The sequence below is a fragment of the Pezoporus wallicus genome, unplaced genomic scaffold (genome assembly GCF_028554395.1).
Source record: "Pezoporus wallicus isolate ANWC-B61680 ecotype Strahan unplaced genomic scaffold, APGP_CSIRO_Pwel_v1 contig_13480, whole genome shotgun sequence".
Classification (NCBI taxonomy): Eukaryota; Metazoa; Chordata; class Aves; order Psittaciformes; family Psittacidae; genus Pezoporus; species Pezoporus wallicus.
Genome location: NW_026641917.1, coordinates 854,338 through 882,140, shown reverse-complemented (window position 1 = coordinate 882,140; position 27,803 = coordinate 854,338). Strand labels below are relative to the sequence as shown.

Sequence of the window (27,803 nt, the reverse complement as noted above, 5' to 3'; positions counted from 1 at the left end):
CAGTGGAGGAAAAACGTTGCTGTATGTTATAGAGGAAGAGAGGTAAAAAGGGCAGGAAATTTGCACCATGTCCATTTCCCCTTGGCCCCCGGCCGCTGCTCATTCCGGATTCGGGATTTGCGTAGGCAGAGTTAAAAATAACAGGGGTATATAAAGAAGGACGGCAAGGGCTGCGCTGGACCCGCAGCCGCCAGGGCACAGCCAGGCAGCAGGCAGAGATCAAAGCAGGATGTGGTCCAGGCGGTGCAGTGGGGCTGGGAGCGTGTGCTGGGTCTGCGGGGTGCCGCGGTGTGGGGAGTCAGGGTGCCCAGCTCTGCTGGCTCAGCAGCCTCCATGGGAGATGGGGCCATGTATGTTCCTGTAGGCAAAGACATCACCACGAACCCCTGTCCCTCCGTATTGTTTACTCCACAGTAACATTCATTGGGAAGGACCTGACCCAGCTCCCCTGGATGGAATGAGCCTGGATGGGGGCGCTGGATGTGGTCCCTGTCCAGAGCACCCCATCCTAGGGACGAGCTCCCTGATGGTGCTGCCAGGGCTCTCTGCCTGTGTTCCAGAGCCTCCAGCAGCCCCAGACCTCAGCCGTGCATCCCAGTGCTCCCCAGGCCTGGGCAGGCAGGGCGGACACAGAAGCTCCATCGGTGGTGCAAACGAATCTGCCCTCTGTGCCCTGATAACATTGTGTTTGTTGCAGAGTGGGAAGAGCCTGCCAGCACACGATAAGAGCAGATGACTTTACTCTGGACCTGCTCCGGATTGAATTATGTTTTAACTTCATTTTCAGTTCCTCTTTTCTTTTCAGGATGGGAAGGGGGCTTTGGGGGGTGATGGGCAGGTCTGGGGACTCCTGGACCCTTCTCCAGGCAGGCCAGCCCCATGTAGAGGAGAGGACAGAAAGTAAAACCCAGACAGATTCACTTTCTGTTCTCAGGGACTTAGCACTGGAAGGTCAACAACAGGGGTGTCCTGCTACATGTGATCCCATGGCACCTACCTATGGGGTCCCCTGCAGAGCTTTGGGGGATGGGTTTTGCCTCCCATTGAAGCAGAAGCTCTCCAGGCTGTGATGCCGTGGCTGGTGTTGGAAGGGCTCATGTTTCCCATCAGAGAGAGGGCACCAGAGATACCCCAAAGGGGAGTTCCTGGGTTCAGTTGAGACCCCCAGCTCCAACTGACCCAACTGATCCAACAGCAGAGGATGCAGTGCAGGTGTTTTGCAGTCCCCAGTGTTTTGTGGTGTAGGGAACTCCTCTGGGTCTCCTGGGGACCCCACAGAGCAACATCTGCAGTGTCCCCTGCTTGCCCCACACATGCTGTGAGGAGGGTGCTGGTGCCGTGGCACTGCCGCAGCATTAGCAGGGCTGTCAATGCTCTGACGGAGCTTGATGGAGCCACTGCCAGCGCACCACGCTGGGCATCACACGCTCGTCCGCTGCCAGATGCGCCAAGAGTAGGGATAACCATTAACCCATTCCTGTTTGGCCATCACCTGGACGGGCAGCCCTTCCCACCCTCTGTTTGCTCTGCCGCTGGACTTGCCGTTTGATCTTCTGGGATGCCAGCGACTTGACAGCCCGTTGTAGTGGCACGGGAGATAATCTGCATTTCCTAAACAGGCTTCTGTCAACAGCGGGCTGAGCACGCGCCAGCTGCTCCTGTGCCTCCCGCTTGGCTTGGAGGAGGCTCTCGCGGCTGGGCTGTGGCTGGGACCCCCCCCGTGCCCACCCCATGGCTCACAGCAGGCAACCCCCCCTTGGTGCCGCCCTTCCCGGCTCCCTGCACGGTCAGCGCTGGCAGCGCTTGTGTTGGTGCGGTGCCTGGCGCAGTGCCGCTCCCCTCCGTGCCGGCCCTCCCCCCGTAGCATCAGCAATAAGAGTTTCCTGGGGAATATCCCGCATTTGCAAGAAATATTGACTGTAAAAAAAGAACCCGATCTGCTGGCGACGCCTCTCTTAAGATAAGGCAGTGCTGCATGGATACAGACACCAAACTGCCCGGAAAAGGGGAAAACCAAGTGGAATTAGTGTTTGTCTCCTGTGGCATCTGCTCTCACTTATCTATAAAAGTTTGGGGCAGGAACTGCCTTCTGATTAACCATTATTTGGCCAAGAAACAAATAATGGGATTAACCGGTGACTTCAATAAACTACTCTTGGGGCCAGGATAAAAGGGATTTTGAGTGATGCCCTCGTGCTTCATTCCCACTTTGGAGGTGACTTTTTCCAAGGAAGTACTGTGCAGCCCATGTGTTTTGACCCGCTGGATGGCATTAATAAACATGCTCCCCCACCAGCAGCCAGGCACGCGGGGCCCAGGCAGTGACCCAGTGTGTGCTCTGGAAACCAGGGCAGAGATTCTTGGTAAACGGGGGAAGACTTGAATCGTTGTTGTTCCACTGGATTACTGAAATAATTTATTGCAACGCTCCACCCTTATAATTAAAGCGCGGTGATGAAAGCAACTGGTAGAGTAGCTTTGGCTCCAGCAGTGGCGTGTGCATGTGTGCGCACCTCACCTCTGCTGTTTATATTTGTTTTTTTTTTAACTGACTCCTCGCTTCTGAATAGCACAGGCAGCAGCCCCAGTTCTTAGAAAGGTATCTAGGGATGAAAAGCCCCAGAAAGCAAGGAGACAGGCTCCAGGAGATAAGGGCCATTGCTTCTTGACAAACGCAACAGTAGCAGGGCCATTCCTGGTACCGGGTGGATGGGGGCCAAGCGGAGGTCTTGCTGTGAGCTAGACAGGGTGGCAAGAGAGACCCCGGGAGGCCTGCACAGCGCCCTGAGTTTCCATTCCATGTCTTGACATGCCAGCATGGAATAGAGCACCTAAAAATGTCTCCTGTGAGGTGTGACATCCTGATCCCCTTGCATCCTCCAGTGCGGAAGCCCTTGGGTGGATAGCACTGTCCCAGGGGCTCCATGGGGTGGGCAGGGTCAGGCAGCCAGCCCGTGCTGCCATGGTAGGACAGCCAAGGCTTAGCCATGGTGCCAGTCCCCAGGCAGAGCAGACAAACGTCCTGCAGGGGCTGTGGGGCGAGATGAGGCAAGGCAGGCAGGGTGCCAGTCCCCGGCAGGGTCCGCTGGGCAGTTATCTCTGCTCACACACGCACCCTGCATACGGCCAGATGGGAGCCGGTGTGCTCTGTGCTGCTGATTGCCTCACCGACAGCGCAGGCATGGGGAGGACGCGGCCTGACGGGCCCTGTTACATGGAGTGGTGTGGGGGCACCGAGCTCAGCCACCCCCGCCTGGCTCCCCGGCAGCACCTTTGCGTGCTGATGGGCTTGATGTCCCCTATGGCGAGCGCTGCGCTCGGCTGTAGCCCCACACCAGCTCTCCCCGGCATGTTCCCACTCGGACCCACACACACTGGCATACGCCACAGCCACTGGCCCTGTCCCAAGTGAGGCAGCATCCCGGGGGACCACCGCCTCTGCGATCTACAACCCCTCTCTCCGCTCGCAGCGTGGGGCAGTGTCACGGAGCCGCTGACCCCACTACGGAACGGGGACGGGCAGCAGACACCCTGGGCTTTCCGATCCGCACTAGCACCCCTGCCCCTAACTCCAGCCGTTGGGCAGGGCACGGGTTGGACCCAACTACGCACACCATGGTCCCGGCGTGGAGCAGTGCGAGGGAACCCCAGCCACGTTGCCTCGGCCGGGCCGCGGGACCATGCGGGCCGCGAAGCACCGCTGGGGCTGGGGCAGCCGCCGACCCCCGTCCGCCGGGGCAGCCCCCAGAGAGGGGGCGTGGCTCTAGCACCAGCGGAACCAATGGAAGGCGTCGGCGGTGAATATCAATGCAGGCCGGGCCAATGGGCGCGCAGCCATGCTGTTAACAGCTTAGGGGCTCGGGGTGGCGCAGAGCAGCGCTGCCGCCGCCGCGGGGAGCGGAGCGGTGCCGGGCTCCGTTCTGGTCCCCCGCGCCCGGCCCGCCATGGCGGCGGCCGTGGATGAGAGCACTTTGCCCTCAATCTCTACTTTCGCCAACTTGCTGCCGCTGGAGGAGCGGCCCGCCGACATGCTCCATGTAAGCACCTGGTAGTGAGGAAGGGGCGGTGGGGGGTACGGGGCATGGAGCAAAGCGTCCCGTGATGGGGTGCAGCCTGGCCGGTAGGGGAGGCCCCCTCCCACCGTCGGAGGGCGTCCTGGGGGTGGCGCAGCCGGAGCGGTGCCGACCCGTCGGACGGGTTGGGGGGAGCCGCCGCCCCGAGCGGGAGGCACGGATCGCAGGGTCTGAACGGCGGTCGCTATCTTCTCGGCGGTCCTGACACCCCTCTTCCCCACAGAGGATGCTGCAGCAGGACGGCACCGCCGCCGTCAAGCGGGAGGAGGACGACTTGGGCAAGTTCGTGGATTTGGATTTCATCCTGGCTCATACAAGCAGTGGCGCGCAGGGGCCGCCCGGCCCCAACTACCCCCTGCCCGAGACCCCTGAGAGCTGCGGCACCACCTACGACAGCGACGGCGCCTACCCCACGCCGGGCAAATTCCCGGCGCCTTACCCCGAGGGCCAGGGCCACAGCTACGTGGCTGAGCTGCTCACCCCGGATCTGCCCGGCCACTGCGATCTGCAACGGAGAGAGTACACGGAGCTGCGGGTGTCCGGGGGCCCCCATCACCCTCACCACCCCGCGCACCACCACCCACCTCTCCACCCAGCTATGGCCCGTCCGCTGCCCCTGGACCCCGCTCAGCCCTTCGGGCCCCGCATCAAGAAAGAGCAGCCAGAGGAGCGCGCCTGCATGCTAGGGGTGCCCGCCGCCGAGTACCTGGGGCCGGGCGGCGGCGAGCATAAGCCACGCGTAGCACCAGGTCCCGGGCCGGGACCGGTGCCGGGGCCGCCGCTGCCTTACCCGGGCTTCGCTCACGGCCGCCTGGGCCCCCCCGAGGAGCCGCTGCCCGGGACCGACCCGCACCTCCTGGCCGACCTGCCGCCTCACTACGCCATGGCCCCGCATCGCTATGCGCCCCACTTCGCCCCCCAGCCGCCGCCGCAGTTTCATGGACACTTCAGTGTTTTCAGGGAGCCCTTGAAGGGGCCGGGGCCGGGTCCGGCGGGGCTGCCCGGGCTGCTGGTCACGCCGCCCAACTCCCCGGTGCTGGAGTACTTCCCGGCCGGGGCTCCCCCCGAGGACTGCAAGCCCAAGCGCGGCCGCCGCTCGTGGGCCCGCAAGCGGACGGCCACGCACAACTGTGAATACCCGGGCTGCGGCAAGACCTACACTAAGAGCTCCCACCTCAAGGCGCACATGCGGACCCACACAGGTAAGGGCATGTCGGGGGAGCTAAGGGGGGGCGGCCACGCTTGGAAGTTAAGCAAAGAGTCCCAGGTGGGAGGACCGGGATACACAGTGAGACCTGTGTCATTCCTGGGGGTGCTGGGTGCTCGTTGACCCCCTGGTCAGTTTGGGGTGCATGGAGGGTCCCCTTAGTGGGGGCACTCAGAGAGGCCCCCCTGTAGCCGGCATAGGGCTCTGTGGGGGACAGGGTGCAAGTGGTGATGTCCACTTGCACTCACTTCGGGTGCTCAGAAGGACCCCCATGGTGGGGCTGGGCAGGGATACAGAGGACCCATGTGACACCCCTGCTTGCTGGCTTTGGGGCCCAGTGGAGCCTGAAGAAGCAGGGCCTGGGGCCACAAGGAGAAGCCCCCCACCCTAGATGGGGGTGAGCAGAGTAGGGGAGAATGGGGTTGTATAGTAAGACCCCTGTGGCAAAGCTGGGGTAGAGCACATGGTGAATCCCCACAGTGTGAAAAAGCAGGGGAGCACTTATAGTTTGTGGTGGGGTGGGGGCACGTGGAGGGGCCCTGCAAGGGGGCAAAGGTTCCAAAGGATGGGTCTCACGCAGGGCACATGGGCAGCAGAGCACATGGGGGAAGAGCAGGAAGATGGGGGACAAAAGAAAGGTGGGGCAGACAGGGGTGAGTACATCACAGGGCTCCCCTCTACTAAGGGTGGGGGTCAGGGTTCCCCTTGAAAGGAGGGGGTGCTGGGCAGAGTAGCACAGGGGTGAAAGTATAGGGAGGATGAAGACCTCCAAGCCCACTGATGCCCATTCTCCACAGGCGAGAAGCCCTACCACTGCACCTGGGAAGGCTGCGGCTGGAAGTTTGCCCGCTCCGATGAGCTGACCCGCCACTACCGCAAGCACACAGGGCACCGGCCCTTCCAGTGCCACCTCTGCGAGCGGGCTTTCTCCCGTTCCGACCACCTCGCCCTCCACATGAAGCGGCACATGTGAGCGGGAGCTGTGGCCGGATTCTGTGTCCCCAGAGCCAGCTCATGGTGTAAATAGCGTCAGGCAGGGGATGGCACTGGGGAGCAGCCTGGCTATCTCTGCTTGTAGTTGTTAACTAGTTTTCTCCTCCTGCCCCTGCTGTGAGAACTGGGCCCAGCTGCATGGTGGGGAATGGCTGCTTTGGGGTGTAAATGGGGAGTAAAGCTGCAAGGAATGTCTCTAGCCCCTGCCCTATCACCACTCAGCTCCCAGTGCCTGGAGGATCCCCCCCTTCTCAGCCAGGTATCTGAGCCAGGTATCTGGTAAGGGGGGGGGGGGGGGGGGGGCTGGTTCAGCAGGGATCTGTTTCCAGAGCTCCTGGCTTGTATTTGGCATCAGCTTAACCTTCTCCCCTTAAATCCTAGCTCTTCCTGGCTCCAGGCACTGGGGTAGCTGACTCTGGCCTGGTTTTGGCCAGAGACCTGTGCCCACAGGGTGTGCAGGTTGCAGCGCTGGGAAGTGGGTTGCTGGTCTTCTCGGTTGAGGCCATCAGAACAAACCTCCTGACCCAAAAGCCCAGCATGGATGGGGTCAGGATGGCACCTGACTGGCTCATGGCTACAAAGGTTTGCAGGGGTTGGCAGTGCAGCATCACCTTGTACAGGGAGTGGGGATGCTCCTGTTGCCAGCCTGGGACCCTGCCGGGCAGTCTGGTCCTGGCCATTCCCATGAGCCTAAAATAGCTCTTTGGGCTCTTGTCTGCTTCCATTTGTCTTGTTCTTCGCCTCAGGATGACACCAGGTACTGCTGCAGCTGCCTTCCCCATGCTGCTTTTTTAAACTTAGTGTGTAAAGGACAATGAGTCCAGCTATGAATGCCCAGGTCTCTGCTATACTTGAAACTTTCATAGAAGAAAACCAAAGAGAAAACTCAAAAGAAAATGAGTCTTTTTATGTGCAGCTTCTGCAAAGCAAGTTGTAAATTAAACAAAGCAGTAATATATAATGTTTCTGTTTTTTAATATATTTTTTCTTCCAGCTGGGAACCCAGATGAGTCTCGGCTTTGGGAAGTGCACTGTTCCCGTCTGTGTATATTGTTAATTAACATTTCTTTGCTTGGGCACGTTAGGTCTCTCGCACTCTGAAATGTTACTTTTCTTTATATGCAAACTGTTGAAATATTGTGATCTGCTGTATAATAAATAAACAAGATGTAAACATGAAAGAGCCAGGAGAGTTTACTTTAAAGCTTTCTTCTAAGACGAGAGGGTGAGGCTGGGCTTGCTTGTCAGTAAATATTTACATTGATGTTCATTTCTGCTTAAGTTAGCTGTGGAGGATCGATGGGGAACGCCCAAGCCTCGGCATCTGAGCAGCATCTCCTGTGCAACAGCTCTTGAGTCACCCCACTTCCCTGTGCCTCAGTTTCCCTAATCTGCAGATGGGGCAATTGCGGCACCGGGATGGCGTGACTGGTCCTGCGGTGAGTCATTCCTAAAGGGAACGGTAGCCGAAACTGTGCCGGGAGCCTTGCTGCTCCTGTTGTCTTCCCAAGCGCTCCTGTCCCGCTGTCCCCCGCAGCAGAAGCTCTATAGCACAGGCCTTGTGGTCACAACCAGGAGGTTGTTGGTGGCTGCCCGGTCCTGTTCCTGCTGCCCTCCTGGGGTGTCCCAGTAGCTCGATGGGGTTCAGGTGCTGAGGTTTCCCTGCGTTCATAGGTGGTGACTCAGCACAAGCGTGCTGGCAGGTCCCGAGCTCAGCAAGCAGGTCTGGCTCCATCCCTCCCTCCCACAGCTGATTACCCGTGATGCACGCATCCTCCTGAAGCCAGGGGCTTGTCTGGACCTGACACCATGCTGGCAGTGCAGGGAGCGTGCCGTGAGGGCTGTGCAGTGCCCTGGCCCAGGGTGTTAGTGGCTTCCTCCTCCTGTGCTCACTGCCACAACCCCTGGTGGCTGACCAGGGCTGGGGGATGCCCTGGGGCTCCTTGCCCCGCAAGCGGATATGGGATGTAGCTGTGCTGCCAGCATGAGCTGGGCTGATCCTAGTCCTTCCCTGTTTTCCTGCCTGCAGCTGTGGAGAGTTGAACTGAGCAGTAGACTAGGGCTGATGTCCCCTTGAGGGGTGGCTAGTGTTTTGGGATTGGTCTCAGTGTCCCTGGGCCAGCATCCAGCCTTGGGGTCTGCCCCAAGCAGGTACAAAAGTCTAGGTGTCTCTAGGCAGGGTGGCAGCGGCTTGGGATGTTGTGCTCTCCCTGCAGGCCTGGGCATGGGACCATGGGACACAGGTGTCATGGATCCACCAAGCTCAATCACTTGTCCTTTCCACAGCTGCCTCCACCCACTGAGTGCCCCACTTTCTGTGAGGTGCCTGTGTGGGGTGACCATGCTGGGACACCAGTGAGCTGTGTTGGGTTTCTCACTCCTGGGACCCCTGGTACCTAAGGGCAAGGGTCTGATGGTGAGGGGTGGCTGAAGCAAAACTGCTGCCTCTTCCCCAGAGACTTGTTCAAAATGTCACATGGAGGGAGAGGGAAAGGTGTGGGCTGTTTGAATTAGCGATGAGTCAGGCTGGCAAAGCCAGATGGGGAGAGTGCGTGCCTGCGTGTTTGTGTGCGTATAAGTAATCTCTGGCTTTGTGCTTTTATTATGATTATTATTTTTATTTCCAGGGGAACGATGAATTTCTCCAACCATCCTGTCCCACTGGAAAGGCTGGCTCTGCTGTCCTGTCCTCCTTAAGCATCCTGGGAGCTGGACTGACGGTCCGCGGCTGTTTTGAGGTTCGGCTCTGAGATCAGAGTACAAACCAGTTCTTCCTTGCCTTTCATCATCGCTGCACTAGGGCGGGAGCGAGGTCCGGCTCTGCTGCCGCTACCTTACATGGAGGCGAGCACAGGGGAAGGTGCCTTGGCTCCTTCTCCAGGCAGAGCTGCTCCGTGTTCACTTCCCAAGGCCTGGGGCAGGGCACTCCTTCGGGCACACGATGGAGCATGGCGGTCGCATGGACTGGCATGGCTGGGAACCTCACCTGGGGGAGGAGGAGCGGCTGTAGTGGAAAAGGCAATTATGGTTAATTTGTTGTTAATAAAAAACACTCTCTTCCAATCGCCTGGGCCAAGGCGTGCTCCCCGCTGGGGGAGAGAGCCCAGTCCTGTCCTCAGCAAAACCTGCCCTGCAAAGTGACGAGGACAGCAAGAAAACACCATCAGCAACATGGAGGAAAGGAGGGCTGGCGTGTAATCCCTGCCTATGGTACGTTTGCCCATGGTCAGCTGAAAGCCCTTTGCCTGGCCATACCTCCCCTTCCTTTCTCCCCTTGGTCACCTTCTTGGTTGACCATGGGAGCCATGGTGGTGGGTGATGCAGGGGTCTCTAATCCCCTCCTGCAAACCTTAAGGTGCAGCACCATGGTTTTGGGGTGCAGCCGAACCGGCACAGTGAGGCATGGAGAAACACCTCCCAGCAGTGAGGTGAGTCACGGCCGCAGCAGGCCTGGCACCATGTAGTCACCTGCCAGCAGGAGCAGGGCCCCCGGGGGTTTTGTAGGTGGAGGAGGGTGAAGGAGTAGCTTGGGTGGGTTTCTAAGCTCTGTGTATGGCACAGCTTGTGGGGATCCCCCATGCTACAGCCAACAGGTCCAACAGTGGTGGTCCAGGGTTGCAGAGATGTGGGGAGAAGGGGGGTGTAGGCCTGGGAGGGTTCCTTGCGCAGGGCTTTACCCTGGGGTTACTGTGGTCCATAGGGACAACATGGTGCTGAAGGTGAGATGCAGCCTGGGTGCTCCAGGGTGGGAGGGATGCTTTGGGGGTGCTTGGAGGGCTGGACACAGACCTTTCCTCACCACAACACAAGGTGAGATCTTGGCTCTCTACAGCCAAGGTGTCCCTGCTGAAGGATGCTCCCAGGGCTGGCGTCCCCATTCCCAATGGGGCAGTGGTAAGTGTCTGATCCCTGCCATGAAGGGAAGGTCCAGCAGCCTGCCTCCGCTGCTTGGGGTGGGCCAGGCGCCGTGATAACGGGGCTGTGGCTGTCACCGCACCTTTAGGAAACATTTGGCTTCAGGCACCTGAACCCACGGGGAAGCGATAACTCTCCGGCTCGCTCGCCCTGCCTGGACCCACACCTGCTGCTATTGTGCCTTAGTCACACACCAAGCGTTTTTCCACTGCTGGGCCCCAGATAACCTCCTCCCACCCCACTGGCCACAGTGTTTGCACTTGTCCTCCTCCGCTGGTGCCAGGCTGGGAGACACTCATGCCTTGAGCCCTGGGCTGGAGGCACGCACACCTCTGGCCTGGGGCCACCTTTGGCTATGCCTGGCAGCTGTGACATGGGCAAAGGGCATGAGGTGCATCCTTCCCTGGGGTGGAAGGGGCCAGCACTGCTGTCCTGCCATGGCTGAATGTGGAGGGACATCCCTCCCCGAGCTGCTGAGCAGCAGTGGGAACACCCAGGTTTGGCACCCTGTGCCTGCAGGATGGCAGGAGGTGGGTGATGGGTTGCAGGACAACAATGCTGGCTGTTGCTGTCCCCTTACCTGGGATGCAAAGGACTGGGCTTCCCAGCATTGCTGGCTTTCGCTGACCTGCTGCATTCCCTGGGTTCTCCCTGTGCTCTGTCAAGGCAGGACCCCAGTGCTTGGGGGAGGTACAGGCCATGGCATGTGTCCCCATGCAGGACTCTCTGACCAGAGTCTCCAGCTGTGCCCCTTTGCCCCTTGAAGGCTCTGCAAACAGCCACTGCTGCCCAGAAACAACATCTCTGTGTCCCTTTGAAGGCAGTGTTAATTGCTCCACTGCTGATCAGGTTAGCAGAAGCACTCAGCTCATGTGTTTCACTTGCAGGTCCACACAGCTCCTGGTAGGACACAGCCTTGAAGTGACACCCGTGCTCACAGAGCTGTGGGGTAAGTGGGCTGTGGGTAACACTACCCAGCTGCCCGCCATCTCCACCTTTCATGAGATTAAAAAGCTGCTATCCTGTGGAAAGGAGCTCAGACGTGCTGTGGACTTCATTTGCTGAAGCTGAGTGAGCTGATCACCCAGCAGAGCATGGGCTGAGTCTTGCTGGGACTGGGGTTGAAGCTGGGCTTGAGCAGCTCGGGCCTAGAAATGGGAGATACAATCAAACCCCAAGGACACTGAATGACCACTCATCTCCGAGTTTTATTCTGGGACTCATTGTGTTTCCTACAAGTGCTGTTTAAAGACATGAATGGACTGTGAACGACCTGCCAGCGAGGGGCAAATGGGAGGTCTTTGTTCCCTGGTCTTACAAAGCTCTCCCTGCAGCAGCAGTGCTGGGTGTTCCAGGCAGGGGTGAGACTGCAGAGGTGAAGGGAGGCAGCTTGGGAAGACCCTATCCTGCTTCCCTCTGCAGACCCACCTTGTAGGGGATCACTTTGTAGGGACTCCACCTCCAAGCCAGCAATTGAAAGAGAGGAAAGAAAGATGTTGGAAACGATTAGGAATGGGCACATTGATGGGGGGAGGGCCTGGGTGGACATGGCAGAGCTGAGAGCAACTGGACAGGACAGGAGAAACCCTGGGTAAGCTGGGAGGAAGGATAATGATTCTTAAAGCCATCCCTGGCAGTGTGGGACAAAAAAGGAGTTAGATGATTCCTAGGGACAACAGATGACATTCTTGTGTTCCTGTTGGGGCACAATGGCACTGGCTTGGCCCTGGTACAGATGCCCCTGTGGGAAGGGATCACCAGTGGGGTGGGAATGGCAACAACTCCAGCACAGCCTGCCTGGCTTTGGGGGGCTGCGTGCTGGAATCACCCCAGCACAGTGAAGTTCACCTCATCTGTGGGCTACTGCACAGAAGAGGTCCCCCCAGGTCCATCCCTCTCCCGGGCTATCCGAGGTGTCTGGCAGTAGATCTCTGTGCCCCATGCTGAAACCTTCTGCTTTGGACAAACCTCTGCCAGGCAATCTTGTGCCTGCTGCAGTTCAGTGGGATTTCTACAAGTCCCTCCTGGCCCCACTCTGCTGTTCCTTCTCCATCCCCCCCCCCCTCTCTTTCCTCTCATAGGGAAGAGGAAACAGGATAGTCCTATTGAATCATATTAATAAAACTTTTGCTCCTAGCTGTCACAGCCTCAGGTAAGTGCTGCAGCTCTGGAGCCCTTCGGGATGGTTTTCTTGCCCCTGCCCTGCCCCACAACCCCGCTGTGCCTGCCCAAAGCAGAGCCCAGTCACCCGTCACCACGGCCCCGGGGAAGCAGGCACCGTTGCCTTGTCCCCTCCGGCAGCTGGGGACAGCTCCCCGGAGGCCCCGCACGTCCCGCAGGCCTCAGCTCCCGCGTAAGGATCGGGCTGAGGTGCGGAGCAGCCCCGGACCCAGCTCCGAGATACCGATCGGGGCTGGGCCGCGCACGGCTGTGCTGCCACCTCCTGGCGCGGGAGCGAGTCCCGCCTGCGCCAACCTTTCCGCCCCGACCAGGGAACGACGTAGGTCGGCCCCGAGCGGGTCCGGGCGCTGCCGCCGGGCAGCAGGGGAGGCGGCTCCGGGCCCGGGGCGGCCGCGATCTGCCGGGAGCGGGGCGCGAACCCGTAACCCTTGCCCCTCGCACCCTGCTCCTCCAGCTCTATGGTGGGGCGCCCAAAGGGCTCCGGGCACTTCCGGCGCAGCTTGGCGGGAGCGGAAGCGGCGCTGCCCGGGCCGCTGTGCCGGTCGCACCGTCCCGGTGGCTGCGGATCCGGCGCCGGTGGGTGAGCGCGGGAGCGGGTTTGCTCGTGGCTACGGCGGCCCTGCGGCCCGGCCTCGTCCCGTACGTCCGTCTGTGGGCTTTCCGGGACCCCGCCGCTGCGCTCCGGGCCGCAGGCGCGGCGCGTCTGGTCCTCGGGACCGGCCGGGTACAAGGCCCCGTTGTTGGGCCTGGCGGGGGATGGGGAGGCGGCTGAGGGGGGTGTGTGTATATGTGGATATACGTGTGTGTGTGTATGTATATATATGCGTGCGTATATGTGTATATGTGCGTATATGTGTATATATGTATGTATGTATGTATATATATGTGTATATATCAGGATTCCTAGGAAAGTGATGGAATGACGATCCTCGAAAACGTTCAAAAACCGTGTAGATGAGGCCCTTAGTGACATAGGTTAGTGGTGGACTTGGCAGTGCTGGGATAACGTTTAGACTTGATGGTTTTAAAGGTCTTTTCCAACTTTTATGATCATAGAATCATAGAATGGTTTGGGTTGGAAGGGACCTTTTATAAAGATTATCTAGTTTCCAACCCCCTGCCATGGGCAGGGATGCTTTCTCCTAGACTGGGTTGCTCCAAGCCCTGTCCAACCTGGCCTTGAACACTGCCAGGGATGGGGCATCCCCAGCTTCTCTGGGCAATATGTTGTATGTATGTATATACATATATATACATATATGTATGCTGTGTGTTATATGTGTGCACATAAGCATGTGTGTGCATGTACAGGATAGTACTCATGAGAGGTGCATGTTAACCCTGGTACCCTGGTTTACCCTCCCCAGAGCCGGAGGGAACGGACAGGACGGGGGCAGAGAAGGCCACTGAGCAGCAGGAGAGATGGCGACGGGCGCAGACGTGCGGGACATTCTGGAGCTGGGTGGTGTGGAGTCAGAGAACACGGGCACCATCAACAAAAAGGATATCATCAACTCGGATAAGGTGAACTGCGAGGCCCTAAGGGGCTGCTGCTTGTTTTCTTGACACTGACTGACCGTGCATGTGGTGTCTGGGGCAGATATTGGAAAAAGATGGAATAAAGCATGTTCCTACCATAGCCTGTTTAATTCCAGGCTTCCTAGAAATATCTGGAAATGCCTGGAGGGCCCAGTTCCTGGTGTTCTTAAACTGCGCTGTGGCATTTGGGGTGGTATTTGAGCTGGAGCTGTGTAAGTGGTGTCTTGGTGAGCTGGGCCTGGCCCGAGGGCGTTTTCAGCTGTCTTGAAAATCCCTATTTTGTGGAGTGAGAAGTGTGTTTACTATTTAGCCCACAAGCAGATGGAAATAATATCACACAGTCCTGTTTTAGAAGGAAAAAACTTATCTGACTTGATTGAATGGTAAATGTCTTCAAACCATGGGAGCAGTCCTTCTGCAGGGAAGGTGTGTGGCTGGGGTTTGGGAGAACTGGGACGTGTTGCCTGTGGGAATGTGTGCAAGTTAGTAAGCTCTGTTAAGGATATATGACTTCACATGCTGTGTTCTATGTGGCGATATGCCACGTTATGTTGTTGTCTTCTGTATTTTTGTATAATTTGGGCAAAGTCTTGGCTTGTAAGGTGTCAATGGTGTCAATTAATGAGTAGTTATGAGATATGGAGGTGCTTGGAAACGAGTTGGGGGAGATGAAATCCCCAAGAACTCTGGTACAGAGATGGTGTGATTTGCATTTGTGTGTGAAAAAACCCAAACCCAAACTAAACATGCGCAACCACTCCATCCCTAAAAGTACTTCCTGACTGTGTCTGCTGAAATGTTTGTCTCTGAAGAGAGGCACAGTGATTTCATGGGTCCCATGCTGGGGCTAGGACACAGTATAATTGCTGTAATGGAAAACTGATGAGTTTCAGTAATTTAGAGGCTGAAATGTTAAAATCACCAGTTATCAGCTGAATTGGTGAATAGTGTGTCCAGTGTGTGGCTGGATTCAGCCTGTGATGTTGTGCCAGTGAGTGTTCAGAGTTGTAAGTTCTTTGATTTAGATGTGTTTATCTGTTAGCTAGCAGAGACCTGGAGGAGTACTGATGGCTGCCTGTCTCTCTTTTGGAGCAGAGAGTAAGAGGGACTTCTCCACAGATTTACTGTAATGGAAAGAGAGAGGAAGGAGAGGTGCAGTGAGAGGCTTCTGGAGGAGTGCAGGAGGCCACTTGTGGCTGTGGGTGAAACGTTCTGAATTTCAGCACAGAAATTAAATCAAACCAAAGGTATAAGTCATTATTGTGCGGAGAGAGCAAAATTGCTATTAACAGTGCAGCACTTGCTCAGGAAATAAATCTGTACTCAATTAGAAAAGAAACAGATTGACGTCTTTAAATCACAAGAGAACCATGAAGTACTTCCCAGTCCATTAGTGACTGAGAATGTTAAAATAAAAATTACTGGGCATAAAAACATTTAAATCAGGCAGGACCAAGTAATTTGTTCTCAGCTTCTAAAAGAGCTGTCTGAGCTGATCTCTGGCCTGCTGATATTAACTTCTAATAAATCTGGGAACTTTGTGGGAGTTCCAGAAGCTTGTGTTCAAACAGGGTGTGTGATGACCCATGTGTAACTGCCTCGGTTGGCCTTACATTGCTCCTGGGCAGTGATGGACATGCTGGGAGAAAGGTGTTTGATTAGGAGTGAAAAGGTGCCAATACAGTAAATGTCTGTCATGATATTTTATGGAAAGGGTTGTAGTCCAAGTTGATAGGTTATTATTTTTTATTGGGATTTTGAATTTGCCTGATAAAGGTGAATGTATGGATTTAATACTATTTATGATAGAGTGTTGGTTTTGCTATTACAAAGTATTGTGATTTAAAAGTCGGTAGTAATGTGATAAACAGGTATTTTAAAGTAGTGATGTGGCTAGTAGTTACAAAGATGGTACAGTTAGACCAGATGCTCTGGACTACTCAGTAAATTCATCCATGTATATCAAGTGTACGTTGTTAATGTGACTGCTACTGTATCTACCTGAATCTAAACCAAATTACTTTATAAACTTCTATATGTGATATCAGGTGGACTATGTCTTAGAAACCATTAGTTCTGACAAGGGGCCAGATTGAGTTTTCAAAACTGAGTTTCTTCATACTAGGAATTATATAAAAATGAATATAGTTCTTTGCTGTATAAATGGGAGTATAAAGGTGGGGATGAGGGTTTGTTTTTCTAGGTGGTACTGGTAGTTTTGACATGGTGCTACTGCAAGGGTTTGGTCTCAGCTGGCAAAACTGGAGTTGCTGCAGAACAAAGTGACCAAAAGACTAAAAGAAGGTGGGAAGACATTTCTTATTTTCATCTTTACTTACATTCATTTCTTATTTTCATCATTACTTAGTTAAATGTATTTCTTCCTAGTAGCTGTGTTTTGGCTTTAGTCTGAGAATAATGTTGATAATACACCAATGTTTTAGTTACTATGTAATGCTTACCCTAAGTTAAGGACTTTTCAGTTTCTTGTGCTCCCCACTGAGGAGGGGCACAAGGAGCTGGAAGGGAGCAGAGACAGGACACCTGACCCAAACTAGCCAGAGGGGTATTCCATACTCCAGAACATCATGCTCAGTACAGGAAATGGGGGCAGTTGGCCAGGACGGGCTGTTCACTGCTTGTGAGTGGGCTGGACATAAGTCAGCAGGTGGTGAGAAATCGTATTATGCATCACTGTTTGGTTTTGGCTTTAGTTTTTTTTACTCTCTCTTTCTCTCTCTCTTTCTCATATTTTCCTTTTCATTACTGTTACTAGTATTCTGTTATACTTTGATTATTAATCTGTTCTTATTTCTACCCACGGGTTTTACTTTTTTTCTTGATTCTTCTCCCCATCCCACTGTGTGTGTGGGAGCGAGTGAGCGGCTGTGTGGTACTTATTTGCCAGCTGGGGTTAAACCACGACATTGCATTAATACTTTCATGTGAGGAGAGTGCTTACCTAGTAAAAAAAAGCTCAGTATACCAGCCCTGAAAACTACAGCCAGGTGTTCAACTTGGAATTTAAGTGTGTGTTGTCAGCAACAAGTGTCTGAGTACTGGTGAGTGCTGTCACTGAAAATGGGCATGTTTTCACTGCCAGTGTCTTCCACCAGAAAGAAATTCAAGGTGTCTAAAACCACATAAAAATGAAAACCATCGCAGGGTACCAGTTTATGTAGTTTAATGTTCCTTCAGGCACTGCTGCTTCTGAATCTAAAATGCAATTCTTTTGTTTCAGAAAAAATCCAAGAAATCTTCAGAGACATTGACGTTTAAGAGGCCGGAAGGAATGCACAGAGAAGTTTATGCACTCCTCTACTCTGACAAAAAGTAAGAGCTTATGGTCATCTGGGTAGGTTGTGGTGTAGCCTGGGCTTTTGGAAGCAGGGCAGCATCCTATTGAAACCATGGGCAGGCTTGCTTCCCACATTGATTCACCTTTGTGCTTGGCCATGCTTGTGCCCTTCTCTCTTGGTCATGAGCAGTGCCTATCTTCTCTCTTCTAAGTCTGAGGGGTTTGCTCTGTCTAGGAGATGAATTGGGCAAAGGCACAATAATTTGGAGCAGACAAGGCAGTATTCTTACCCTTCTGTGTCTAATTCTCTTTATTTGCAACTGGGAATAGCACCTGCTTTTATTTCTGCAGAAAGAGTTCCGCTGCAGCCTATATTTAGCTTGTATGATTGAACCCTTGCCTTAGAGGTCTCTTGCATAGTTTGATGGCTCTGTCCAAATCCATCTAGGCAGTGTATTCTGTCCTCTGATGCTGGAGGCATTGCAGTCTGGGAGGTGCAGGACCTGAATAAAGCTTAATCTCAGGTTTTCCCACCCTAAACATTTTGGTGGCAGATCCCACTGAGTCTGAAATCTCTTTGGGTTTGTCGTTGGCTGCTGTTTGCTTTTGTCACGCAGTGCTTTTCTCCACCACAGGGATGCACCTCCGCTGCTGCCAAGTGATACAACTCAGGGTTATCGAACAGTCAAAGCAAAACTGGGATCCAAGAAAGTCCGGCCTTGGAAGTGGATGCCTTTCACCAACCCAGCAAGAAAAGATGGAGCAATGTTCTACCACTGGAGGAGAGCAGCAGAGGAAGGAAAGGACTACCCTTTTGCCAGGTTCAATAAAGTAAGTGGGAGCACTTTCGAGCAAAAGCATATAAATAGCAGCTGGAAAATACCCTTTTGTCAGCTGCTTGAGCATCCAGACAGGAAGTTGGTCCTTTGAACAAGTGGAGGCTGTTACATTTGGCAATCACATTTTAAATTGCAGAATGGCCTTACAGCCACGTGACCACAGACTATGATGTCTCCAAATCATTCAAACTATGTGGGATCGGTATGTGGTCAGAGCTTGCTAGAGTCTCCTGTGTTTCAGGTGCTCCTTATCAAATCTTGTTATTGATTTGGTAAGGAGGCACTCTGCCATCTCATTCCGTTCCTAACCAACATCCTTCCCCTGATTACAGGCTCCGGGTGGTAAAAGATACTCTATTCTGAGACAAACATTAAAGTCATAAGTCTTGTTATTTTGCCCAGTGTGAAAAAAATCGCTAGAGCTTTGTGGCAGAAAAGCTGGTTTGCAGCCTCTTGGCCAGATTCCAGCTCAGATACTGAATTACGTTGTGCTCCCTCTGAAATTGCTCCTGTGGTATCAGTGTGGTGCAGTACCTTGTTCTTTGCGTCTTACATTAAATTGTCACAATGTGTTGTTGTAATCTCCTGGTGTCTTTTGTCCCAGATGTATCTGCTTTGAGTGGCTGGGGCTTTCATGTGTATGCACAAAGAAAACTACATCAAGATTTATACTTCAAAGTCAGGGCCTCCAAAGTTAGGAAGGAGCAGAGTTAGGGTGCCTTCCTAACATAATTTAATTCCCTTCATGATGCAAATCTGAAGGGGGAAAAAAAAAGTGTGTGCTAACATGATTTCCACAAAAGCTCTACTTGCCTATGCAACATTTAAAGTTTGTAACCCACAGAGCATCAGTTCTGTCAAAGCCTGGCTTCCTGCAGAGTTAAGTGGTTGATTAACCTTGTGTGTTAGAAGGCTTAAGGTCTGACCAATGCTTTTCCTCTTGCTGGGATGTTGGTAAGAGCCTCGTGTCATATCTCTTCTCTAGGGTGTCTATGGTAGAAGTCTGAAGCATGACTCAGTCAAGGCACCTGCCTGGCTTTCTGAGGAAAACTTCGGGGGTGTAATTGTCTCTAAGACTCTACTGCTGTAACTGCTTTTGGCTGAGTTCAACTAAGTTTATCAAAGGGAGCCACACATGGGTTGTAATTATATGATTCTTGTTTCCTTAACTTTATCATGTACTGTGAATTGACAGGCAGAAGAGCCTTCAGCAAGGCTGCAACCTTTAGATTAGTGGTAGACCTCTGCCATCTGCACGTGCCCAATCGCATAATATTAGGAGCAAGTTGTTACCCTTGTGGATCCATGGTTAAGAGGGTAGAAGGCACTGATGAGAAGTTTTGCAGATATTTGCTATGTCAGAGGAATTTTATTTACTTTTCTAAACTCTTCTGTGGGTTCCTTCTCGCATACTTGATACTTCTGCCCAAATTTCTTACTCCTCTTCGCATAATCCATTTTCCCGTGTAGTCTGTCCTACTGGTCCCTCAAACTCAGTTCCTTTGCCTTTTCTCTGTGCTTCCAGTCTCCAAACCAAATCCCTTCTGTTCATTGTGAGATCCAAAATGTAAACTTATGTTTCACAGTGTACACTAAGCTTTGATCAAGGGTGTGAAATAGGAATATAAAAGCAGCTTCATTGGTGCCAGAGCAAAGGCCTGTCTCGGCTGATATTCTGTTTCTAGCTACCATTAGTAAAGACTTAAAGAGGATGAGAATGGGGAAAATACAGAGCATTTTTTCCTAGCTTCTGGTGGTCATTGGTTTAAGGATTTCTTAATTTGGAATTTGTGTTCAATAATTCTTGCTAGGTTCTGGGCAGAAAGCTGCTCTGTGAATACCCCGTGATAACGAATTCTTCAGGTTAACTTTGCATGGTGTGCAGAGGTATTGCTTCTGTTCATTTTAAACTGCTGCCTTGAGGTTTCATTTGGTGCCTCTGAGATCTTGTGTTACATGACGTAATAAATTGTCCTTGCTGTGCGCTGTTTTCTGTGTAATGTGACATACATCTGCCCTTCTGTGCCCTGTCTCACCCTGTTCTCAAATACCTTTTCCTTTGAAACGGGTGGACTAGGAGTGAGTGTTTCACTTAGGGCAGCATAGTGGGTTTGTACATTGGCTGTGTTTCTCTTTGTTTCCCTGATCATTTTTACTATTCAGTTTGTCTTTTCAGCACTGCAAGGCATTGTGCTAATGCTTTCTCAGAACTGTCTCATGGCTCCAGGATTTTCCCTGAGCAGTTTCAGCTAATTTAATGCCCATCATTGTTTGAGTTTATAGTGTGAAATACAGGACTGAGAAGGGTTTTCTGAGCCATTGAATCTTCCTCTTGGCTCTTTCAGGTCCGGCACCATCCATTCCCTTTCATAAACCGATCAAGTTACTTTTGAAAAGCACTTGGATTTTCTTGCCCCTCTGCTGCCTTGGGAAGCTGTTCCAGACTGTCTGTGCTCCGTTTCTTATTTCTAGGTTAAATTTTCCATGTTAAATTGGCATTTCCTTGCAAACCAATTTCTTTGTTCTTGTTTCAGTTGTTCTTTTCTTCCTGTGGGTATTCCTTTCATTCCCTCTAGCATACTTGAAGCCTGCAGTCAGATTCCCTTTCAGGCTTCCTTTGCCAGGCTCCTTTCTCTTCCAGTCTGCTGTTGGAAGACAAGCTCCCCACCCCATTACTCATCCTTGGTGCCCTGAAATGGATACTTGTTCCCATTTCAGTTCATCTTTTCCAAAAAGGGGTCGGTAGAGTTGTGGTTGGCATTCCTACCAAGGTCTTGTGCAAGTGAAACCTTGCCAGCTTCTGCTGGAAATCCCTTTCCGGGGATCATACTTGCATTTTCATGGCTACATTGCATTTGAACTTGCAGTCATCTCATGTTTGTCTCAAACTTTCCATCTGATGATTTCCTACGTTCTCAGTTCTCATGACTGGGGCTGAGGAAGTGTTTTGGAAGTGTCTGTCTGCTCTTGTCCCATTCTGTCCTCTGATCAGGCACCTGCCACCTTCCCTGATAGCTCTTTTCATGTGTATATGCTACTCTAGAAAATAATTCTGTTTTTCATGATGTACATAGGACATCCTTATGGTGTCTAGTGGGGGCTTTTCGCCTGGTCGAAGTGGTACTGGAAGGTTGAGGTGCAGTGCCTCCCCAAGAGATATGCTTCACATCTAAGTTTCTGTGTCTAAGTGATGGAAGAAAGGCAGGAGACCTAAAGAGGCTCAGAAATTCTCCTCCGAGCTGTATGGCGTTCATGAGGAGGACTTTTCTGGTGTAGGACTCAGGGGGCATAGTGTTGTTGACACGTATGCTGCTCACATTTGCAGTGTTTTCTGGTGGAAGCAGGACCTCCTCAGGCTGAGCACAGTTCCTCTGCAGGATGGTGGGAGGGTGAAAGGGAGGAAAGCAGAGGCTTGGTGGTACTTTTGCTTTACCATGTGCTAGGACTTCCCCATATACAGTAAGTATTTTTATTGTGGCTTTAGTACTTGTGACTCCTGTGTTCTGGATAGGGTCCTTGCAAAGCAATTCCAGGGTTGGGACAGTGGTGTGGGTTTGGCCTTTTAGACACCTGGGACATTCGTGAGAGCTGAACTGTCTTTTGGCCCTGTGGTTCTGCTGGAGAAAGGGTGGATGAAGAAAGGAGGGACAAAGTTGTTTGCCAAGTTTATGGCCCTCAGTTGTACAGTACCCAGCCTTTCAGATCTTTGTGGCGCTGTCTGCACCAAACATGAAAGAAATGGGTTGTGTATCAAAGCAGAAGGTGTTCTAAAGGCTAGGAACTACTGCTCCTTGCCTTTCCTGTTCTTCCTGTATAAGTAAGCATGTCCCAGACCAAGTAGAGTTGGCTGTCAAAGCAGTTTATGTTAAGGTGTTGGTGCTGCTATATGGGAGGAATGCAGAGAGGCTGGCTGAACCTTTGGTTCACTGTCATGTTAGCCTGATAAGTTTGAAACCTATAGTCAGGATGTGGGTTGCTGCCCTCTGCCTGTGTCAGCCACCTGAAATAGGTTTCAGCCTCCCAGGCAGTAGTTCCTGATAGGCTTCCCAGAATGTTGTTTGTGGCCCTGAGATCACACATTGCTCCTTATCAAGTCCTCTGCCTGCTTGTCATGTTTCCTACCAGGACCCATTGCTCGGGGTCCTGGCAGCCCTGTCCTGTCAATGCCGTCCTCTTGTTCTTGGCTCAAGTATCTCGGCCCTTACCAGCTGGCAGTGAAAAGAGCTGCAAGAGAGCTACCATCTTTTAATTTTCTCTGCATAGGCAGTGCAGGTACCTGTCTACTCAGAGCAGGAATACCAGATGTATCTCCATGATGATGCGTGGACCAAAGCTGAGACAGACCACCTCTTTGACCTGGCTCGGCGTTTCGATCTGCGCTTCGTAGTGATTCACGACCGCTACGATCACCAGCAGTTCAAGGTGAGTCCCTGGGGCCAAGGTGCTGCTAGCAACCTGCTGTGATGGCACGTGGAGGGCTTGCTGCACTGCAAAGACCAAATTACCCTTTATATCAACTTAATTAGGGAGAAATAATGAATTATTGGCAGCAGGGAATATTGAATTTCCAGCACAGGGCATTGCTGCTTGCTTTGTTTGTAATTAAATCCACTGTGACTTGTGCTCATTCCCTGTTGTGTTTTATTAGAAAGTTAGAAGGTTTGCCCTGCCAGGAGAATAACTCATTATTCCTCGAAGGTGAGGCAGCTCTGGAGATTGTTTAGCTGAGCAGGATAGGTGTCCTAGATTACAGGCTAAGTCCTGGGAGAAGGATCTGCTAGTGGTCCCCAGGGATTGTGATATTTCCTTGGTGCTGCTCTTGGCCTGGTGCATGTTTCTGTCATCTCTCCTGTGAAGCAGGGACCATCAGTGGTCTGAAGATGCAGCACTGGTTTCATGGTCTTAAATCTCCTGCAGTTGCTGGTTCCATGTCTCCTGGTGACAGGAGGGAATGATGTGACTCCTATGGAACAGCTCCAAATGCTTGAACTTTTTGGTGCCCTCTGAAATGCTCACGTGGGGAGCCGTAGCAAAGTCAAATAACAAGAGTTTGCCCAGCTGAGCAGCCCAAACACCTTTGGTGCTTGGAGTGAGGGAACACAGCTTAGATTCCATGTATCAATGGGCAAAGAGTTGTGGCAGCTGATACCTTCTTGGTTATGGCTTGAATGGCCATTGTCTGGAGCAGTTCAGAGGACAGAGAAACTCTCCCCTTCCATGTGGTTGTTCCACTGGGACTGGCCAGGCTCCCTGCTGGTCTTCCTTCCAGGCACTATCTTTACCCTACCTGATGTCCTTCAGCCAGGGGTCCTCAGCTGGCTACTGCACAAGGCTTTGCTTGGTTCTTCCATAATATTGTCCTCTTGTGATGTCTTCCACAGAAAAGATCAGTGGAGGACCTGAAGGAACGATACTATCACATCTGTGCCAAGCTGGCTAATATTCGTGCGGCTCCAGGCACGGACCTGAAAATCCCAGTCTTTGATGCTGGCCATGAGAGGCGAAGGAAAGAACAACTGGAAAGGCTGTACAATAGGACACCAGAGCAGGTAACTTGGGAAGGAGAGCATCACTGCTCAAGAAACTTAAGTTGAATCAGTAGGTAGATGAAGTAGTGTGGGAAAGGGAAAGAATGGACAAGAAAGGAACAACTTTGTTGTTGGGTTTGCGTAATTTTATGGGATGCAAAAAGACAGTAACTGAGAGATCTGACTATACAGGGGAGAGGGTTATGGTGAGGATGAGGGTTATGGTCTCTGGTAACTGCCAGCATCTTCTCTGTAACACTGTATTAGTTCTCTGAATAGAATTAAGTTTGCAGATCAATGTCCTTTTGAATCCCTGAGTCCCATGGGAGGAGGATTACTTCCGTTGAGAGTAAAAATCTTACCAGAAAGCATCAGAGGTTGTAAATCTACATGTTTAGTTCTCCTGTTTGTTGAAGCTGTGTAATGGTCCCATTAGAAGTTAAGGAACTGTGTGTTCCTCAAAGGCTGGGGGAGAGCATCTTCTTCTGTTAGTACGTCTGTCTTAATGAGAACTTCGTATGTGTGACAACTCTGAAGTCCTTCCCATGTTGATAGGTGTGCTGATATTAGGCATAGCTGCTCTAGGTTCTACATGCTAGGTCTGGGAAGGGGAGCCAGCTTTTCACAACACTCCAGTTACAACTACAGTGTATTTGAGCATTTTTACCCTTCTATCTGTGCTCTTGGTCTCTTTGTCTGGAGATGAGAGTAATCATTTCTGGATGCTGCTGAAGTGTACATCCTGGATGTTGTCATACAGTACCTGCCAGTTTGTAGCATGATACTACCATGGATGCAGGGGAGGGCTATGGAGCATTATGTGCTCTGCAAATCCAAGACATTAGGCAGGGGAACATTGTAATACCCAGGCTGGCCCAGAGCTGAGCTGTTATCGGTAGATGGCCCCCTTACCTTGCTGGGCCTCCTCTGCTGCTCTGATTGCGTTTACGTGCTCTGGTCTGCAGGTGGCAGAAGAAGAATACCTCATCCAGGAGCTCCGCAAAATCGAAACCAGGAAGAAAGAGAGGGAGAAGAGAACTCAAGACCTCCAGAAGCTCATCACAGCTGCTGACACCACCACTGAGCAGAGGCGAGCCGAGCGCAAGGCTCCCAAGAAGAAGCTGCCACAGAAGAAGGAGACAGAAAAGCCTGTAAACATTTCTCCTTTTTTCTTTTTTTTTTCTTTTCTTTTTCCTCTTTTCCCCTTTTCCCTGCTTATGCTTTGGCTGCGCAACGTTTTCCTTCAGCAGCCCTACTGGGATCAAGCCCTCAGCTCTTTTAGGGGGAGTAGCTGCTGGCTGCCTTCTGGCAGATGCTTTTTTTGTTATGTCTTTTGAAGGCAGATTGGTCTGAGGCAGCCATTGTCAGAGTCCTCTGGTGTGTACTCTTGTCTCTCTCCCATTTGAAAAATGCTCGTTTAAATCCTGTTTCCCCTTCCCTCTCTGAAAAATGGGATGAAATATTTCCAGCCATTCATGCCTCATGGCAGGGAGAAATATCTGTCTCCCTCCTTCTCCCAAGTGTATTCTGGTACTGCTGTGCAGGGTTGTCCCATCAACCCATTGTCTTTCACCTGCGTTCTTTTTCTAGTCCGTGTTTCCCTTTCCTTTCCCACTTCTGGGTCTCAGCAGTGTCTCCCAAGCTCACCACATGCCTCTCTCCTGATCCTCAGCTTTGATCAGAGCAGCCCTGCTTTGGGACTGTTGTATTTTGGTAGTTATTGCTTCTTATTTCTCCTTCAGCTGACCTAAAGTCTAAGGAGCCCAGAATATAGCTTTTAATTCACAATTGATGTTAACCTCAGTTTCCTTTTCTGGAGAGAGGACAGTATGGACTGAACAAATTCAGCCCTTCAGTAGAAAAGGGCTGTTAAAAAATCTCAGATATTTCCAATGGGTCCATGGGAATTCCTGTCCCTCCATACTGTGAACAGAGAGCACTTGTGTCATTGTCCTCCAAAACGGTCTGTGCATAGTGGGGAGGGAAGCAGAGAATACGAGACAGTTATTGTTTGATGAAGGGTTCCTAATGGACACCACTTCCTCAAAGCATTGTTTTGGTTCCCCCCTGCCCCTAAGTGTAGTTATGTAATATCACTGGGCACCTTGTGCATTGAATTCCCTTGAGGGTTGATATGGTAAAGCTCAACCGTGGCTGGTGTATACCCCTCTGAAGAAAGCAGCGTATTGGTGGTGGTAATGAAGAAAGGGTGGTGATGGAGAATGGGGCTGGAAAGATGCTGAGGATACTAGGGTGAGGGAGTCCAGCCCTAAATGCTGGCTGGTGCCTGTCTGCAGGCATATAGTGGATAGAAACGCCAGGGTGGGCAGAGAAGCAGTTTCTGTTGTTGCACTAGCATCATTTCAACCATGACAGAGTCCATTAGGAGTCAATTACCAACTATAGCTGGGAAATGTTAGGAAAAAAATTGCATTTTAACTAAGAATTTGAATCGGGAGCTGCATCAGCATCATTTCAACAAAGGAAAATCATTTACCAAAGAGTCAATTGAGGTTGAAGCGTTTACAGCATGTACAGGCACGCAAGGCAAAAGAACCCATTTAATTGCTTATGCGCTGAGTGCAGTCAGAGACGTCTTGGCTAAGCCAACAATGCTGATTTACCCTCACTGCTTGTGTCAGGGTGTTCAGCAACAGGCTGGGGGGGCAGAGTTCGGGGAGTCTGAAAGCCAGCCTTCATCCAAAGGAAGCAGAGAGGATTGATTTTTGATTGCAGCTGCCTTTGCGTCTAATAATCCAAGCAGGGAGGCTACAATCCTACCAAAGATCAGAGTGATCCCTACAAATTCATGAACCCTGCTGGTAGTTACGGAATATTTTTTCCACCTTGGTCGTGTCTAGGAGGCTCTTCCTGAAGCTTCTGTTTATTGGACTGACCACAGATAACTGAAGAAGATCCTTAATGCCTGGCCACGCAAAGCACTTTGCAAAGTGCCACCTCAAGACCAAGACACAGAGATAGCTGATAGAGATGTGAGAGTAATTGGCAGGGAACTTGAGGAATTGAGTCACTGTCCTTCAGCATCTCTTGTGATCTTGGGGCAGCCCTGGTTGTCTCAGCACTGTCTGTAATGAACAAAGCCTCTCTGCAGAGAAATGTGGGAGCAGCAAGGCAAGCACTGTCTCCAAAGAAATTGTGAGATTTGAGGTGACTCTTCCTTTTGGAAGAGTGTGATTGAACATACGTTTTGCAAAGACTGGGGGTATTCTTAGATTGAATCATGAGTATCGCTGACCCATTCAGGGGACCCCACACCATTCAGTGGACAGGCCCCTGCAGACAGACTGCTCTAATCATTTAGAAGTTTGTTCACCTTGTGCTTTGTTCAGCAGCACAGATTTTTAAGGAATTTGGTTTATGTTTTTCTCCATTTTGTTGAAATGCAACTAAATGCTCTACTGTCTAGCAGCAGCAGCATTAGAAGTTTGCTGCCTTGTACTGCTATGCATAAATGTTTAGTGGAGAAGAAAGAAAACTGTCTAACGAGTGGACAAATGGTAAAAGGTGTATGAACTGCAGGCCTCCCTGGAGAGGTGCAGTCCTTACATCCTCATTAGTGGGCTCATGTCTGTACAGATCAGAGGTTTCTCAGCTCGTTCCTTAGAGGACTTTCAGTCAAAAGGCATGATTTGGGGAAGTCCTGAGCTGTTTTGATCAGTGACATGGGCCTGAGTTAGATAAGGATGATATTGTGCAAATATGCATGAGTTAGTGTAAAGAGTAGCATTTACGGTTTATGCTTGTGGGGATGGGTTTGAGGTCTGTGTAGAGCAGTGCCTTTAAACCAGCCCAATAAAAATGCTTGAGCTTTCCAAAGATACCTTGGAGTATTTTTTCTCAGTGAATTCCTTGGGATTTTCCCACTGAATCCCATTGCTTGGGATTTTCCTCTTGCCTCAGCTGTGACATGTGGCCATGGCAGGTGCTTCTCTGTCATAGGAAACAATGTTTCCCCTTCAGATAGTCTGTATGAAATTTTGTGTTTCCTCCATCAAGACATCCTGTTTCCATCTCTTTCAGGCTGTTCCTGAGACTGCTGGCATCAAGTTTCCTGACTTCAAATCTGCAGGTGTCACACTACGAAGCCAGAGGGTAGGCTGTTGTCCTGGTCCCTTGGGACCTTGGTTAATGTTTTTCAGTCTGCCTGTCTGTCTCCTCATCTGTTCTCCTTTTATAGCTACAGAAAGTCAAGTTCTTGCCTCTAAAATA

General features: G+C 51.8%; 2 protein-coding genes across 8 annotated transcripts in view; both read left to right on the top strand.

Annotated features, from left to right (window-relative positions):
• Positions 1–3,913: 3,913 nt before the first annotated feature.
• KLF17 (KLF transcription factor 17) lies at positions 3,914–6,533 on the top strand. The gene is made up of 3 exons (XM_057425900.1): positions 3,914–4,037; positions 4,297–5,275; positions 6,078–6,533. The coding sequence occupies exons 1-3, from the start codon at positions 3,945–3,947 to the stop codon at positions 6,251–6,253; spliced, it is 1,248 nt and encodes a 415-aa protein (XP_057281883.1). The 5' UTR covers positions 3,914–3,944; the 3' UTR covers positions 6,254–6,533.
• Positions 6,534–8,115: 1,582 nt separating this feature from the next.
• DMAP1 (DNA methyltransferase 1 associated protein 1) overlaps positions 8,116–27,803 on the top strand; it is a 36,309-nt gene continuing 16,621 nt past the window's right edge. The window contains exons 1-8 of one of the 7 annotated variants that reach the window (XM_057425890.1): positions 8,116–11,037; positions 13,737–13,893; positions 17,150–17,241; positions 17,842–18,037; positions 22,309–22,467; positions 23,427–23,594; positions 24,539–24,724; positions 27,615–27,686. In XM_057425890.1, the coding sequence (XP_057281873.1) occupies positions 13,792–13,893; positions 17,150–17,241; positions 17,842–18,037; positions 22,309–22,467; positions 23,427–23,594; positions 24,539–24,724; positions 27,615–27,686 (975 nt within the window). In that variant the 5' untranslated portion in view covers positions 8,116–11,037; positions 13,737–13,791. Of the gene's footprint in view, positions 11,038–11,610; positions 11,780–12,826; positions 12,950–13,075; positions 13,094–13,680; positions 13,894–17,149; positions 17,242–17,841; positions 18,038–22,308; positions 22,468–23,426; positions 23,595–24,538; positions 24,725–27,614; positions 27,687–27,803 lie in introns of those variants that run through there. The other 6 variants (XM_057425889.1, XM_057425893.1, XM_057425894.1 and 3 more) reach the window with 6 other exon arrangements.

Bases quoted from the DNA above. Each gene is read 5' to 3' on its own strand.
- KLF17 (XM_057425900.1), top strand. From the start codon at position 3,945: ATGGCGGCGGCCGTGGATGAGAGCACTTTGCCCTCAATCTCTACTTTC. The intron at 4,038-4,296 runs GTAAGCACCTGG...TCTTCCCCACAG, and splicing joins GGCCCGCCGACATGCTCCAT to AGGATGCTGCAGCAGGACGG. The intron at 5,276-6,077 runs GTAAGGGCATGT...CATTCTCCACAG, and splicing joins GCACATGCGGACCCACACAG to GCGAGAAGCCCTACCACTGC.